This window comes from Lygodium microphyllum, chromosome 4 (genome assembly GCF_053477565.2).
Source record: "Lygodium microphyllum isolate KBCC chromosome 4, Lygodium_microphyllum_v1.1.10, whole genome shotgun sequence".
Lineage (NCBI taxonomy): Eukaryota > Viridiplantae > Streptophyta > Polypodiopsida > Schizaeales > Lygodiaceae > Lygodium > Lygodium microphyllum.
In genome coordinates, this window is record NC_141138.1 from 9,234,329 (window position 1) to 9,248,284 (window position 13,956).

General features: G+C 42.2%; 1 protein-coding gene across 1 annotated transcript in view; it reads left to right on the forward strand.

The window, feature by feature from the left end:
• The first annotated feature begins 519 nt into the window (after positions 1-519).
• Positions 520-13,956, forward strand: part of LOC148036781 (Ribosomal protein L23/L15e family protein) — a 61,938-nt gene continuing 48,501 nt past the window's right edge. The window contains exon 1 of the mRNA XM_087675669.1: positions 520-858. Coding sequence (XP_087531795.1) covers positions 616-858 — 243 coding nt within the window. The 5' untranslated portion in view covers positions 520-615. The remainder of the gene's footprint in view (positions 859-13,956) is intronic.

Below are 13,956 nucleotides of genomic sequence, written 5' to 3' on the forward strand. Positions count from 1 at the left end.
TCTTTTGGGAATGTGTCCACACTAGGCCAATCTAGAGTAGAATCAAGCGGTTGTTGCATGAAGCCAACCTCAAGAATCAATTCAACATGTCTGTTGCTTTTTTTGCCGATTTTAGAAATCTAGATGAAGCCAATTGGAAACTAATCTCCACGAGTAGTGCTGTTGTTCTCAAGTTTATATGGGGGAGAAGAAATGATTACATTTTTGGGAGAGGACCTAAGAAACCTCCTAATGAGTGTTGGGAATTACTAACTTCGGAAATTAGAGTGTTGATGAAGCAGCTTAGAAGCTCTCATTAGACTTACTAGCTTTTTTGCAAAAAGCTTAGTCTAATGGCTTAATGCCACGTTGTAAAAACTCACTTTACCCTTTTGATGAAATATATAATTAAGCCGCATTAAAAAAAGAGCTTATCTTTAGAAGTTTTACTTATTCTAATACGTATCTATGCGTGTTGAAAAAAAGAGTACAACTGTGAAGTTACCCTTCTACTTAAGCCCTCAACCCAATTATTAGAAAATTTCTAGGCCCTTTGAGAGAGGCACAGAGAGGGAGAGAGATGAGCAGAACGCCGTGGCATTGAGGAGGCAGAAGGCGAGGGTACGCGTGCTTACGATGGCGTCCAAGCTTGCTCGAAAGGCTTCGTGTCTTGCTCGGAAAGAGCTTACAATGGCTTCGTCTTTCGCTGGGAGAGATCTTTTGGCTTCAGCAACGTTTCGTCCGAAACTTCCCCCCACCGCTCGAAAGTTCCCTCCTCGCATTGTACATCTTCCGAACCTGCCGTTGAAGCTGATGCTGCCTGACTCGAGAGAGAACATCAGAGAGTTTGCATTGAGGACAATTCCAAGCGCAAACAAGGTAGGAGCTTGGAAGTCTCTCTCTAATTAACTAACTAATTTGCTTACCACACACACATGGGGGAGAGAATTTCTAGTAGAGGCCTATTAGCCTATGAGACAAATCTGTGTATAGCAATGCCAATTAGGTTTATGACAATAGCTGATCCTAATCATGTACACGAAATCCACGAGTGTCATGAAAGGATCTGGGAATGGAAGCTATTCCAAATCCATGAATGCCATGAAGGAGGGGATGGAAGCTAGTCCTAATTAGATGTTATCTAGATCTTATTAGAATAGAGTGCAGCAATGGAAGCGTGAGAAACTGCTGTAATAAACTGCACAAATACAAAAAGAAAGAAGAATACTACAAAGAAAAGAAGAACTCAAGAAGAATATGCATGGGAAATGGAATCCATATAGCAATGAACAAGATAGCCCAAAACTATTGTGCATGGTCTTCCTCTCTCCACCACGATGTGAATAAAGTGACTAATTGTGGAGGAGGGAGCGTGCCTATAAATAGGCATACAAAATATCAAAGAGGAATTGATACCCGCAATCTAGTCGATCAATCTTAATCAACCTTCTCTAATCATGGATGATTGAGACAATAAAATATACAATGATAATGACTCATCATAGTACATATGACAATTACACCTAGAGAGGACCATAGATACCCAAGTAGTAGGTGATCAAGCCACCACCAAGGTTTCTTGGAAAGACATTGATGTTGATGTTGATCATACTAAGCCTTGAAAACAAAAAGCTAGCTAGAGCAACTCTCAATGCCGATCATGAACTAGCTTCGCAAAAAGGACATCACAACCATGGATTCATCACCTTCGACTAGACCCAAATAGTCCCCTCATGTGAGCTAAAACTAGGAGCAATGATCACTCTTTGTCAAGCAAAATAGCTCACCAGAAACTTGGATGTTAATCCTAGCTTTAGGATTTTAAAACTTGCTAGACTTCAACGTGTGTGGGAATCCTTAGTCCGGGTTCACTGCACATATATATGAACAAGGCTAGAATGCCAAACCACCACTCCCTCATATTGCCTCTTTGGCAGTGGACGTTTATTTACACCTGTTTGCAAAAATGGCTCAAAAATCACTCTTTTTGTCATATCTTGGACTTTGGGAATCCGATTCAGGCAAGGTAAGAGTCTAAGTTGGGGTTTTGGCATGCTCCGGGCGCGATGATGATGTCGGATTTGTCAAATTTTGATGACATAATATTCTACAATAGATTTCAAGTCTGAGACAGCATGTATTTGTATGCCTATGGCTTATGTGATGCTTCTACTGATGTCTGTTGGTACTGGATCACTTGTGGATGTTATGCCTCTTATGTGAGACGCATTTAGAGCTGATTTAGCTCAGCCATTGACTGCTTTGAACAGTCCTAGATCTGTCCAAAACAGGGCAGCCACGTGTTACTTCAATTTTATGCTTACATGTCTTAGCATTTGATGCCCGATTATGCCCGGTTGGTGCCTATACATATGGGAATGTATGCTTATGGTTTGCCTATGGATTTGAGCTTGGATTGAGCACTGATTTGCTCAGTTTACAGAGATTATATGCTGCTGGAAACTTCAGGACTGAAGCTATTCAATGATTTGCCAGGTTATGTCTATTGCGTACGGGTGCTCTTGGCTACTTGGATTGATGTATTCATGCATTTGGATGATGTCACATGGTTCTTCTATGCTCCGAAATTATTTTGAGCTGAGATTAGAGCTCGATTTTATGGTTCACTGCTACTTCCTTGCAGTAGGCATTTTGGTGTCATGATATGGTTTATGCGTAGGCTACCCAGTGTAGGTTATGATGTCTTGGTGAATGCTTTTGGTTGGTTGTGGATGGCAGTTGTTTGAGCCTCATCTTGACACTCGTCTGAGTATCCCCTTGAGCAGTTGGACATTGACTCGGCTTTTTCCGTTACGACTTGGCTTTTTCCGTTACGACCTTGGATGCTATATGGGATTTGATGGTCCGATTATGGATCTTGGCTATTACTTGGATGCACTTACAGGTATTGAGCAGTGATTGCTTTCTTGTTTTCGCAGTTGCCTATTGAGCTGTGATTGCTCTTTTGCATTTGATATGCGGGATACTTACTGATCAGTGGACTTGGATAGTGCTTGGGATTTACAGTTATGGCCGTCTTGCTTCTTTGTTGTATGGTATCTTTACTATTTGGGCTGCTATTGCCCGTGTATGTCAGGGAGCAATTGATCTTTATGGCCACTTGTGTATGCATATGGTCTGTTGCTATGTATTTTACAAAGCCTCTTACCTGGATGCTTTTACACAGATATTTGGGCTTTTGTTGGAGCTTGATTCTTGCAAGTTTATTTGTCACCTACCGTTCTTGGCTGGACATGTATGTCAGTACATGGTATGAGACACTGCAAAGTTATGTATACTCCTATGTTTCGGGGATGCTTATGCATTTATGGCTCCGAGGCATGCTTACGTTTTTATTGCTGCGAGTTACAGTGGTTGGATATGTCATGCTTTTGTCTGCTAGGCTTGTCTGTGTGGGAGCTTTTGCATCCGTGGTTAATGCCTTTATGTTCTCCCCTTTTGGTTTGGATGAGTTCCCTTTGCAGTATACTATGGCGACTTCCAGCTCTTCTAGTCATGCAGACAGTCCTCTTGATAAGTTTGTTCTCTCTGATGAGAGTTCCCCTGATTCTTTGAGCTCTTTGGATGTATTGGACAGCCCTACTTATGCTATTACAAAGCAATTGTCATCTTCTACAGGTTTTACAAGTTCTGTTTGCTTTCATTGTGGAAAGACAGGGCATGTGGAGCGTAAATGCTTCAAGTGGATTAGAGAGCAAAAAAGATTGCGCCGCATTAGATATGAGAGCAGAGTCAGTGATACAGTAGGTGAGACCACTGTTGATAGTGGTATGGTACATGTAGTTACCCATGATGATGCAGCTGAGCCTAGACTCCTGGCATCGTGTTACCCTGCAGATTACTTGCTCAGTGATACGGCCTATACCTTTGATTGGCTTTTAGATAGTATGACATCTTGTCATGTTACTCCGCATAGAGCTTGGTTCTCTTCTTGTAGGGAGGTTGATGGATGTATTTCTTTGGGCCTTGAGCAGAATTGTCATGTTATTGGTACGGGGGATATACACTTGGCTTTGCCAAATGGGTCTTCTCTTATGCTCCGTGATGTCTTGCATATACCTATGCTCAGTAAGAGCCTGATCTCTGTCAGTCAGTTGCCTTGTGCAAGATATTATGTCTCTTGGGGATACTTCATGGAAAATCCATTGTGGTTGCTTGGTATTGGCCAGAGGTGCTAGATATGGCAGTGATTATGTAGTGCATGTCTCTCATGTGGGAGATTCTATGGTTGTAGTTACGCAAATACCATATGCATTGTTATGGCATTGTCGCCTAGGCCATGTACGACACACTGAGATGGATGCTTTATGTGATATGGGCTTATTGCCTGCTCTTCGCCATGCTACTTGTTCTCATTGTACTCATGGTCCGTGCAATGCCTCTTTGGCTTATGGCGATCGTGTGAGGCATGCTCCTCTATATCTAGTCCATGTTGCAATATATGGACCTATGCCTTCCCAGTCACTTGGTGGAGCGTCGTATTTTGTGACCTTTATGGATCATGCTACCCACCGTGTTTGGGCTTACCCTTTGGTACGGATTGAGGATGCTGTTACTATGCTTGATAGGCTTATGGATTTTGCTGGTAGCAGGCCTAGATACTTGCAGATGGATTATGAGAGTCATGCTATCTCTCCTAGCTTACGGATCTCTTGTCAGCAATATGTCATTGATTTTTTATGCCCACGGTATTATGGGATTGCTCATGGCATGTGCCTGACTTTACAGGCAAAGGTTGCTTCTATGCTTACCACGGCTAGGTTGTCTTATGGCTTTTGGACTAAGGCCCTTATGACGGCAGTCTACTTGGTTAATCGGACGTTGTGTTTCTCTTTGGATGTTATTATTCCGCATGAGGCATGGAGTGGTATGACCCTCCTATGATCACTTGAGGATGTTTGGCTGCCAGGCCACTGTCAGTATGCCACATGAGTCTATGTCACGCAGATGTCTTCTCCTTGGTTATGGAGATGGTGACTTTACGGCTTACAAATTTTGGGAATTTGGATGCCCAACAGGTTCTACGCAGCCGTCATACTGTCTTTTATGAGACGCAGGCACCTCTCAGGCCTCTTGATACGCGTTCAGTGCGCTTTATGGTCGATTCTACAGTCGTATGTCAGTCTTCCGCTTCGCTGAGGCTGCATACTGTCTTGAGACCCCATCTGACTTGTGTTCGGGATGTTGGCCCTCTTTCAATGATTGACTCTGGAGAGTTTGGATGCTCTCCGCTGTTTTGTATGTGCCATGCTGATGCTTGCGGGATCACTTGCCTCCTGGATGTCTTGGACTCGGAGATTCCCGACACTTATTGCACAGCTCGCTTTCCAATTGGGCGTTGGGTGAGATGTCATGATTCCTTACCTTGTCTCTTTTCTTTTGTTTTGTTTTTTCACTCCTTGGCCCAGTGGCCTTTTAGTGGGAGGTTGTTGGGGTAAAAGGCCCTTGGGTCTGCTCGTGTACAGTGACCGCTCATATTCTTTATTCATATATATATGAAAGTGCAATAAGGTTGTCATAATATTATTGACAACACCTACATTGTGTGTGCTCTTCTCTCCCGCATCTCCTGCATTCCTTTCAGTGGAGAGTTGTGAGGGATGGTAGCACTATTAGGGCTAGAAGACGGAAGAGGAAGCCTTTATGGCCTTCACCTTCTCTACAAAAGATGAGTTTGAAGCAAGCGGAAGAAGCAAAGTTAGTGAAGGTACAAGCACATTGGGATAAGCTGAATGTCTACATCTTTTGGCTTTCGAAAAGAAGGGGAAGCAAAAGTAAAAGGAGGGAGACAAGGAGTCTACTTGCCACATCTATGGTAAGAGAGGTCACTAAAAGAAAGATTGTTTTGATAAGGATAAGGACACCAAGGAGGAAAAGAAGACTACAAATGACTTAGGACTTGTGGTTGCTCCTTCATCAGCAATATTTCTACATTTGGAGGTTATTGAGCCTTCTCCACACGATCTGTTTGATGTAGTGTTGATGACCCCACAGTCTTGCCAGCGGATTGTGGATAGTGGCGTACTGCTCTTCTCACTACATGACTCCTCTAGATTGTATTGCTTGTATACGTCCAATGCATGGGTATATTCTGATTGGTGATAGTTCTTTGGTTTCTATACAAGGTAAGGGTGATATGCAGTTGATTGTTTATGGGTATATTTTGATTGGTGATAGTTCTTTGGTTTCTATACAAGGTAAGGGTGATATGCAGTTGATTGTTTATGGGTATATTTTGATTGGTGATAGTTCTTTGGTTCCTATACAAGGTAAGGGTGATATACAGCTGATTCTAGATGGGCATGATGGTGCTCACACATGGAGGATCGTTATGTTACAGGCTTGGACTATCATCTCCTTTCAGTGAGCAAGATTTGTGGACTAGCCACATGGTTGAGTTTGATAGGAACTTCTTTTAGGTTCTTGATGGAAAGATGAGACACATGCTTTTACTTCTTAGTTTCAGTTCAAGCTATGGCATACACGGTATGGCCACCTCAACTACGAGTACCTTAGGAAGGTAGCTCATGATTAGGCCATCTATCGTGTGTATCTTGTATGTGTGGTAATAACATAGAGATGTGATTCCTAGAAAGGCTTTGCGAAAGGCAAAGGATTCCTTAGAGCTTCTCTTTATAAATTTGTGTGGATCGATCAAGAGAGAGAGTCACTCAATGAGTCTTTACTTTATGTGGATTGCAGATGATTACAATAGGATGACATAGGCACAACATTTGCACCGAAGTCTGAAACTTTTTGACATTTTAAGGATTGACTCATCTTTGAGGAAAATTGTTTAGGTAGGAAGCTTAAGATAGCGAGATCCGACAAAGGTGGATAATTTGTCTCCAATGAATTTTCTTAGTTTTGTGCAGATCGAGGAATTCATTAGGGGTATGCTAATATGAATAGTCCTCAAGAGAATGGTACTTTGGAGTGGAAGAATAGAATTGTGATTGAGATGGCTTGAACTATGATGAAGCGTTGGTAGGCACTTTAGTGTCTTTGGGCTGAAGTAGTGGCCACCGTAGTTCATACTCTAAATTGGTCCCCCCTACATTTGCCATTACAAGTAAGACTCATTTTTTGAGGCTTATTTTGAACTAAAGTTGGATGTTTCCTATTTTAGGGTGTTTGGATGTGATACCTATGTTTACATTCCAAAGAAATAAAGTGATAAGTTCGAGTTGGCTTTCAAGAAGTAGGTGTTTGTTGGCTACAACTCTTAAGTCACTATTGTAGAGGATATATAATCCCATCTCATGGGATGTCTATCGGAAGAAGCCACCTTGCAGAAAGAACTAATGGATCCACTAGTACGAAGCCCTAGGAGCTTGATTCAAGCCATAGAAGGCCTTTTGCAAATAATAGACATGGTCCTCCTTTCCTATGTTTACATTCCAAAGAAACAAAGGGATAAGTTTGAGTTGGCTTTCAAGAAGTAGGTGTTTGTTGGCTATAACTCTTAGTCACAATGGTAGAGGATATATGATCCCATCTCATGGGATGTCTATTGGAAGAAGCCACCTTGTAGAAAGAACCAATGGATCCACCAATACGAAGCCCTAGGAGCTTGATTCAAGCCATAGAGGGCCTTTTGCAAATAATAGACATGGTCCTCCTGTTAGCAGAGTATTTGTCAGCTCATGTGTGAGTCTGAGCTTGATCTGGGCTGGGCATTTTTTAGGTATTTTAGGTTTTTTTCTGGTGTGGCATTTTATGCCAGTGGAGCATTTTTATGCACCAGTCAGCCAGCATTAATGCTGTCTGACCAGCATTATTGCTCCCCACTTTTTTAGCCTATTTATACTCAGTGCTCCTCCTTAGTCATTATCATCATCATCATCATCATCTTCACCATCTGCAGACTCTGTGGAGAGAGGAGCAAGTGCCAGTGCCAGTGTCCACGCAGCCAGTGACTCACTGTTGTATGCGACTGTCTCGTGTTCAGATATATGGATTCCATTTCCCGTGCATACATCTGAGTTCTCATCTGTATCGTGTTCTTTTCTTTTCTCTTTTTGTCTTGTGTTTCAGCAGTTTATTTCAGCACATGTTTATGCTTCCACCGCTGCTCCACTTCTGACATGGTATCAGTTTTTAGGATGTGTGTTTCTGCTGTGTTTTACTGCTGATTTCAAGACTGTTTTCCCCTTTTCTGCTCAGGCGGCTGCTGCTCCCTACAGGCGACCCGTTTGACCTGTGTTTTCTGCAGTTTTACCATCGCCTGCTGCCTACGCACCCTCTACTGCCTGCGTTTTTCATCTGCAGCTGCTGGCGACAGTTTTCTACCTGTTTTTCTCCAGTTTACAGCCTGCGTTTTGCTGATTCAGCATCTCTCGTGGCTGGGTGAATGTTACTTCAGGCCGTTTTTGCTGTTTTTTGGCAGTTTTTGACTGATTTTTTTACTTTCTGCAGCAGATTTTGTCTTCTATTGATCCGATTTTGGGTTCTATTGCATGTGAACTCTCATTTTCTGCAGTCTGTGCTTGTGTTTTAGCTGTGTTTTCTCTCTATCTTCCATATGGCTCCTCCGTGCACTTCCACTGATGATAAGTTACATGGCCCTGATTATCTCACATGGAGTGCTGTCATGAAAGCTTGGTTTGTGCAGAAGCGGTTATGGTACATCGTCTGTGGAGCTATTCCTCGACCTCTATGTCCTTTTCCTCTTCCTGAAGACTTTAATGATGACAACCATGAGGAAGCGGTGCTCACATGGGACTCGGACGATGCCCGTGCTTACTCGGCGTTGCTTCGGTGTATTTCTAAAGCGGTCTTACCGGTGGTTACCTCCTGTAGGACATCTCCTGAAGTATGGCAGAAGTTGCAGCAGATGTACAAGGCCCCTTCCACCATGCGGGCAGTCACACTTTATGGCCAGCTCCAGCAGATGAAGTTTGAGCGGAAAGATACTATTCAGTCTTTTCTTCTTCGTGTTACGCAGGTACAGGACCAGCTTCGGCACATGCAATCTGCTCTTCCCGAGGCGCATCTCGTCGGGACGGTCCTCTACAAGCTCCCTCCGGAGTTTGATGGAGTGGCCAATGCTTTGCGGACGCAAACATCATCGACTCCTGTCAGTTTTACACATATGACCTCGATGCTTCTTGAGCATGAGAGATCCTTGAGATTACAGGGGCGGCTTCCGGCACATTATGGAGGTGAGGCTTATGTAGCTTCAGAGAGGGTGACGGGAAGAAGAAGTCGAAGGCCCAGTGTTACCACTGTGGCAAGAAGGGACATTTGCGGAAGGACTGCAAGACGTTAGTGGCTTCCAGGAAGGAGCAGAAGACGAAGCGGGATGTTGACTCTACCGATGAGTTCTCTCCTTCATCCGACTCCGACTCAGATCCTCCGACCAAGGTGAAGTCCAAGGCGTGGAAGGGATTCTTTTCTTCGGATCGCGGGAAGGGCTTGGTGGCCCCTTCCTCGGCTGCTTTCTAGTGGTGGTGATGAGGTTATCCTTCACGACTCTCTTGTGCCAGAGAGGGAGTGTGAGCGGGTGTTCAGATGGGGCAGCGGCGCCTCATCTATACTTTTATACAGGTGCACATGTTCCCGAGAGGGACGTCCCTGACGCATCGACTTCAGTCTGATGGAATCCAATCCTGGAGCTGGGATTGACATCCAGGTTCATGATGAGCTGGTTATCTGACCGAGAGCGGGAGGCTTTCGTCTGGAGCTCACATGAGGGGACACTTTGGTAGTCTGGCCAAAGGTAGGGAATTCATGGTCACCTATGTTCAGGGGCATTTTTGACAGGATGGTCTTGTATGCTACTGCGAGACATTGGTAACGGACTGTGACATTAAAGTGATATTTAATATGACATTAAGGTCACAAATATTGAATGTGACATTAAAGTGACATTAAGGTAAATCAAGGGGAACACGCACGAGAATGACCGTTCGGGCTCTTGGGCGCCCGAACGGGGTTAAGGGGAGCCTAGAAATAAAGAGAGTCCAAGAATAGTAGGACTCACCAAGGTTTGACGGCTGGCAATCGGATCACGATGGTCTGGCCAGCAATATACTAGGCAAGGCTGGGAGGTAAAAGAAATCACTCGTGCTCATTCATCGCGACTGCTTTCTCTGGCTTTATGGTCTTCTTCAGAGTCATCTGACATTGGTATCAGAGCTGACGGGTTTAGTCGTGTGGATCTGTGGAGTTCTTCAACGAAAAGGCAGTTGACGGGTTTCAGTCGTCCCACTATTCATTTCAGTTGACAGGTCAGTCGACGGGTTTCAGTCGTCCCGCTATTTATTTCAGTCGACGGGTCTTGCCTCGTCGACTCGTGAAGGACTCGTGAAGCCGTTGGTCAAAAGTGCCTGGTGACACATCACATAAAATTTGACGTGACGATTATCTACGTCACGTATTATAAGGCGGGGAAGCTATCCTTTACAAAAACGCTGTATGCTGGATCGCACGACGGATTTTGGCTGGAGCCCGTCTGAAAACGCACCAATGGACCACACGTTTTTTTTTCCCCTTTTCGCAGGCTGAAACTAAAGCTATTTTCTGATGCATGTGTGATCAGTCGACTGCACGTTTTGGAATTTTTCTCACCAGCCTCGACTGCACTTGCATCACAAGTACAAGCTCAGCAGAGAACAAGTTTAGGAAAGGTGCATTGATGGCCTGCATGATTATTAAGAAGGGGGCTGAATACTAGTCGTTTCTGCAAAGAAACTCCATTTCCTGCGTGACCGACTTTGTTCGGGCGATAAAATTTGTTCCTTACTCTTCGGGTTTATTTACAAACCAGCCAACAACTGCCTGCCATTAAAATCAGGGAAGTACTTTACTTTGTATGCAAATTTCTTATCTTTGCTTTCCAATTCCAGTGTATTAATGGCAGAAAAAGAGAAAGAGAGAATAATGGAAGGTTCTAGTTCTGGGGACCACCCTATGGTAGATCCCCATGAACCAGAGATACAAGAAGAACAGTGGGAAGAATTTTTTGCTACATGAGAACAATTTGATGATCTTACTGCTCGTGTACAAGCTCAGGGGGTTCAAATGGAATTTTTAACCCAAACACTCACTGAAATAAAATCTCAATTAACTTTATTGTTAAAAAGAGATAAAAAATAAGATAGAAACCTCGGATGTCCCATCTTTATCGAAAGATTTAGACGTGACTATGTGAGATCCTAAGGAACCCCACTATAAATTGAGGGATAATCCAGTTCTAAAGGATATGAAACCCCCTCAGTTTCACGGGGAGGAAAAAGATAGAAATAAAGATACAATCTTTAATTTCCTCCAAAAATGGGAAGATTTACATATACTTAAAAATACCCCACCACATCTCCAAGCACTGGAGGCTAGTTTAACTTTGGGGCCCAAAGCATATAAGTGGTGGCGAACTTTAAAGGAGGCAAATAAAATACCTGAAACTTGGGCTCAATTTGAATTCGTCTTTTTGAAAGAATTCATTCCTGAAAATGAAATGGAAAGAAATTGGGAAGATTGGGATTATGTCAGACAAAAGGGAAGATCCCTGGTGACATATCTGGAGGAATATCGTGAGATAATCCTCAAATTGGAAGGAATAGATGAATTTCAAAAAACAAGAGGATTCATTAGGGGACTAGATAAAGCCTGTAAAAAGGAAGTAAAAAGGAGTTCACCTAAGATGCTGGAAGAGGCAATTAAAATTGCATTAATCAATGAAGATAATGTGCGTCCAGGTACATTCACTAGTCTCACTGATACGGAGCCCAAGTCTAAGGAATTGGAAACCTCAAAATTTGTGGGCAAATTTAAAAGGAAAATACCATTCTTTAAGGGTAAAAAACAACCTTTTGAAAAGAAACCATATGTGAGGCCAAAGTTAAGTCCTGATGACTTTGATAAGGCCAAAAAAGAAAAGTTGTGTTTCAATTGCCTATTCCCTAACCATGCTGCTTGGAATTGCCCTCAAAAGAAAAAGGGGGAAGACAAAGGAAAAGATAAGGACAAGGGCAAGGGAAAAGAAAAACAAATCCATGTAGTGCAGACCTTAGAATTAAAGGGGCATGAAAAGTATAAATCTTTAGAGGTCTTGCACATGGATGTACAACACAAGTGTTGTATGTCAACTTCTATGTGGCAGCCTACTTTTGGGCCACATGATTTACTTAGAGTACATGGATTGATAGCTGGAAAGAGAGTTAGAGTCATGATTGATGACTCTGCTACACATAATTTTATTAATTATGCACTTGTCAAAAAATTGAAACTTCCCCAACAAAAGAGTGGGCATCAATATGTTGTTCGTATGATGCAAGGCCAAGACAATAAAATATGGGATACAATGGTATCCAATTTGGAAATTGAGATTCAAGGATATAAAGATAAACTTGATTTCCAAATTATGAACATGGAAAGAGCTGATATTGCTCTAGGGAGGGAGTGGCTATGGGAATTGGAACCATCCTTAAAACGTAGTTATCACCATAATACACTGGAATTTGAAAGGGATGGTAAGACTTTTGTCATTCAAGGTGAGCATGAAGTATCTGATAATCCTTTGCTGTGTTCTACTGAAATTTAGAAGCTGATGAAGAAGGAAGTTTGTGAGGTATATATGTTATGGTCTCTTCCTGTACAGAACACTTTTACTTTCTGTAATATAAAGCAACAAATTTTTTATGTTTGTGAGTTGAATGTTAATAATGAATTAAGTAGTTTGTTAGATGATTTTAAAGATGTGTTTCCTTATGATTTACCAAGTGGCCTTCCACCAGATAGGGGTGATATAAATCACCCAATTGATATAAATAAGGATACACACCCTATTTCTAAACCACCGTATAGGTTAAGTGAAACACAACATCAAGAAGTTGAAAGACAAATTAAGGATTACCTTGATAAAGGGTTTATACAACCCAGTAATTCACCTTGGGCTTCACCAATTTTATTGGTAAAGAAGAAAGATGGTTCTATGCGACTTTGTGTTGACTATAGAGCACTTAATAAAATAACGGTGAAGAATAAATTTCCTATGCCCAGAATGGAAGATCTTTTTGATCAATTGCAAGGGGCAAAATTCTTCACAAAGATAGATTTAAGATCAGGTTATCACCAAGTAAGAATTAAGGCACAAGATGTTCCCAAGACAGCATTTCGTACTAGATACGGGCATTATGATTTTTTGGTGATGTCTTTTGGCCTCACTAATGCACCAGCTACCTTTATGAAGCTGATGAATAGTGTTTTACGGCCCTATCTAGGACATTTTGTAGTAGTCTTCTTGGATGATATCTTGATCTTTAGTAAATCAAGGGAAGAACATTTGGAACACTTACAATTAGTATTCCAACTGTTAAGAACACATTCCCTTTATGCGAAGAAAACTAAATGTGAATTCTTTGCACAAGAGGTCAAATATTTGGGGCATATTATCTTGAAAGAGGGAATCAACATGGATTCAGAAAAAGTAAGGACAATTATTGAATGGCCATCTCTAAGGAACCTGGAAGAGCTGCAGATCTTCCTAGGTTTATCTGGATTTTATCATAGATTCATTCGAGATTATGCCAAAATAGCTGTTCCAATGACAGACCAACTTAAAGGGAAAGGAAAAAGTTTTAATTGGGGAACATATCAAAATGAAAGTTTTCAAAAACTTAAGGTAGCTATTGCTATAGCTCCAGTATTATTAATTGTGGATCCCAATAAACCGTTTGTGGTTGAAGCTGATGCTAGTGATAAGGCGATAGGCGCGGTCTTATTACAAGAAGGTCGACCAGTTACTTTTGAAAGCAAGAAATTAGACCGTGCAAAACAGAATTATTTTGTTTATGAGAGGGAGCTGTATGCAATAGTACATGCAATGAAGAAATGGAGGCACTATCTGTACGGTGCCAAACTTTTGATTTTATCGGATCATGAAAGCATTAAGTGGCTTAATGATCAACCGGATTTACACGGGCGTAAAGCCAGATGGGCCGAACTCCTCGAAGA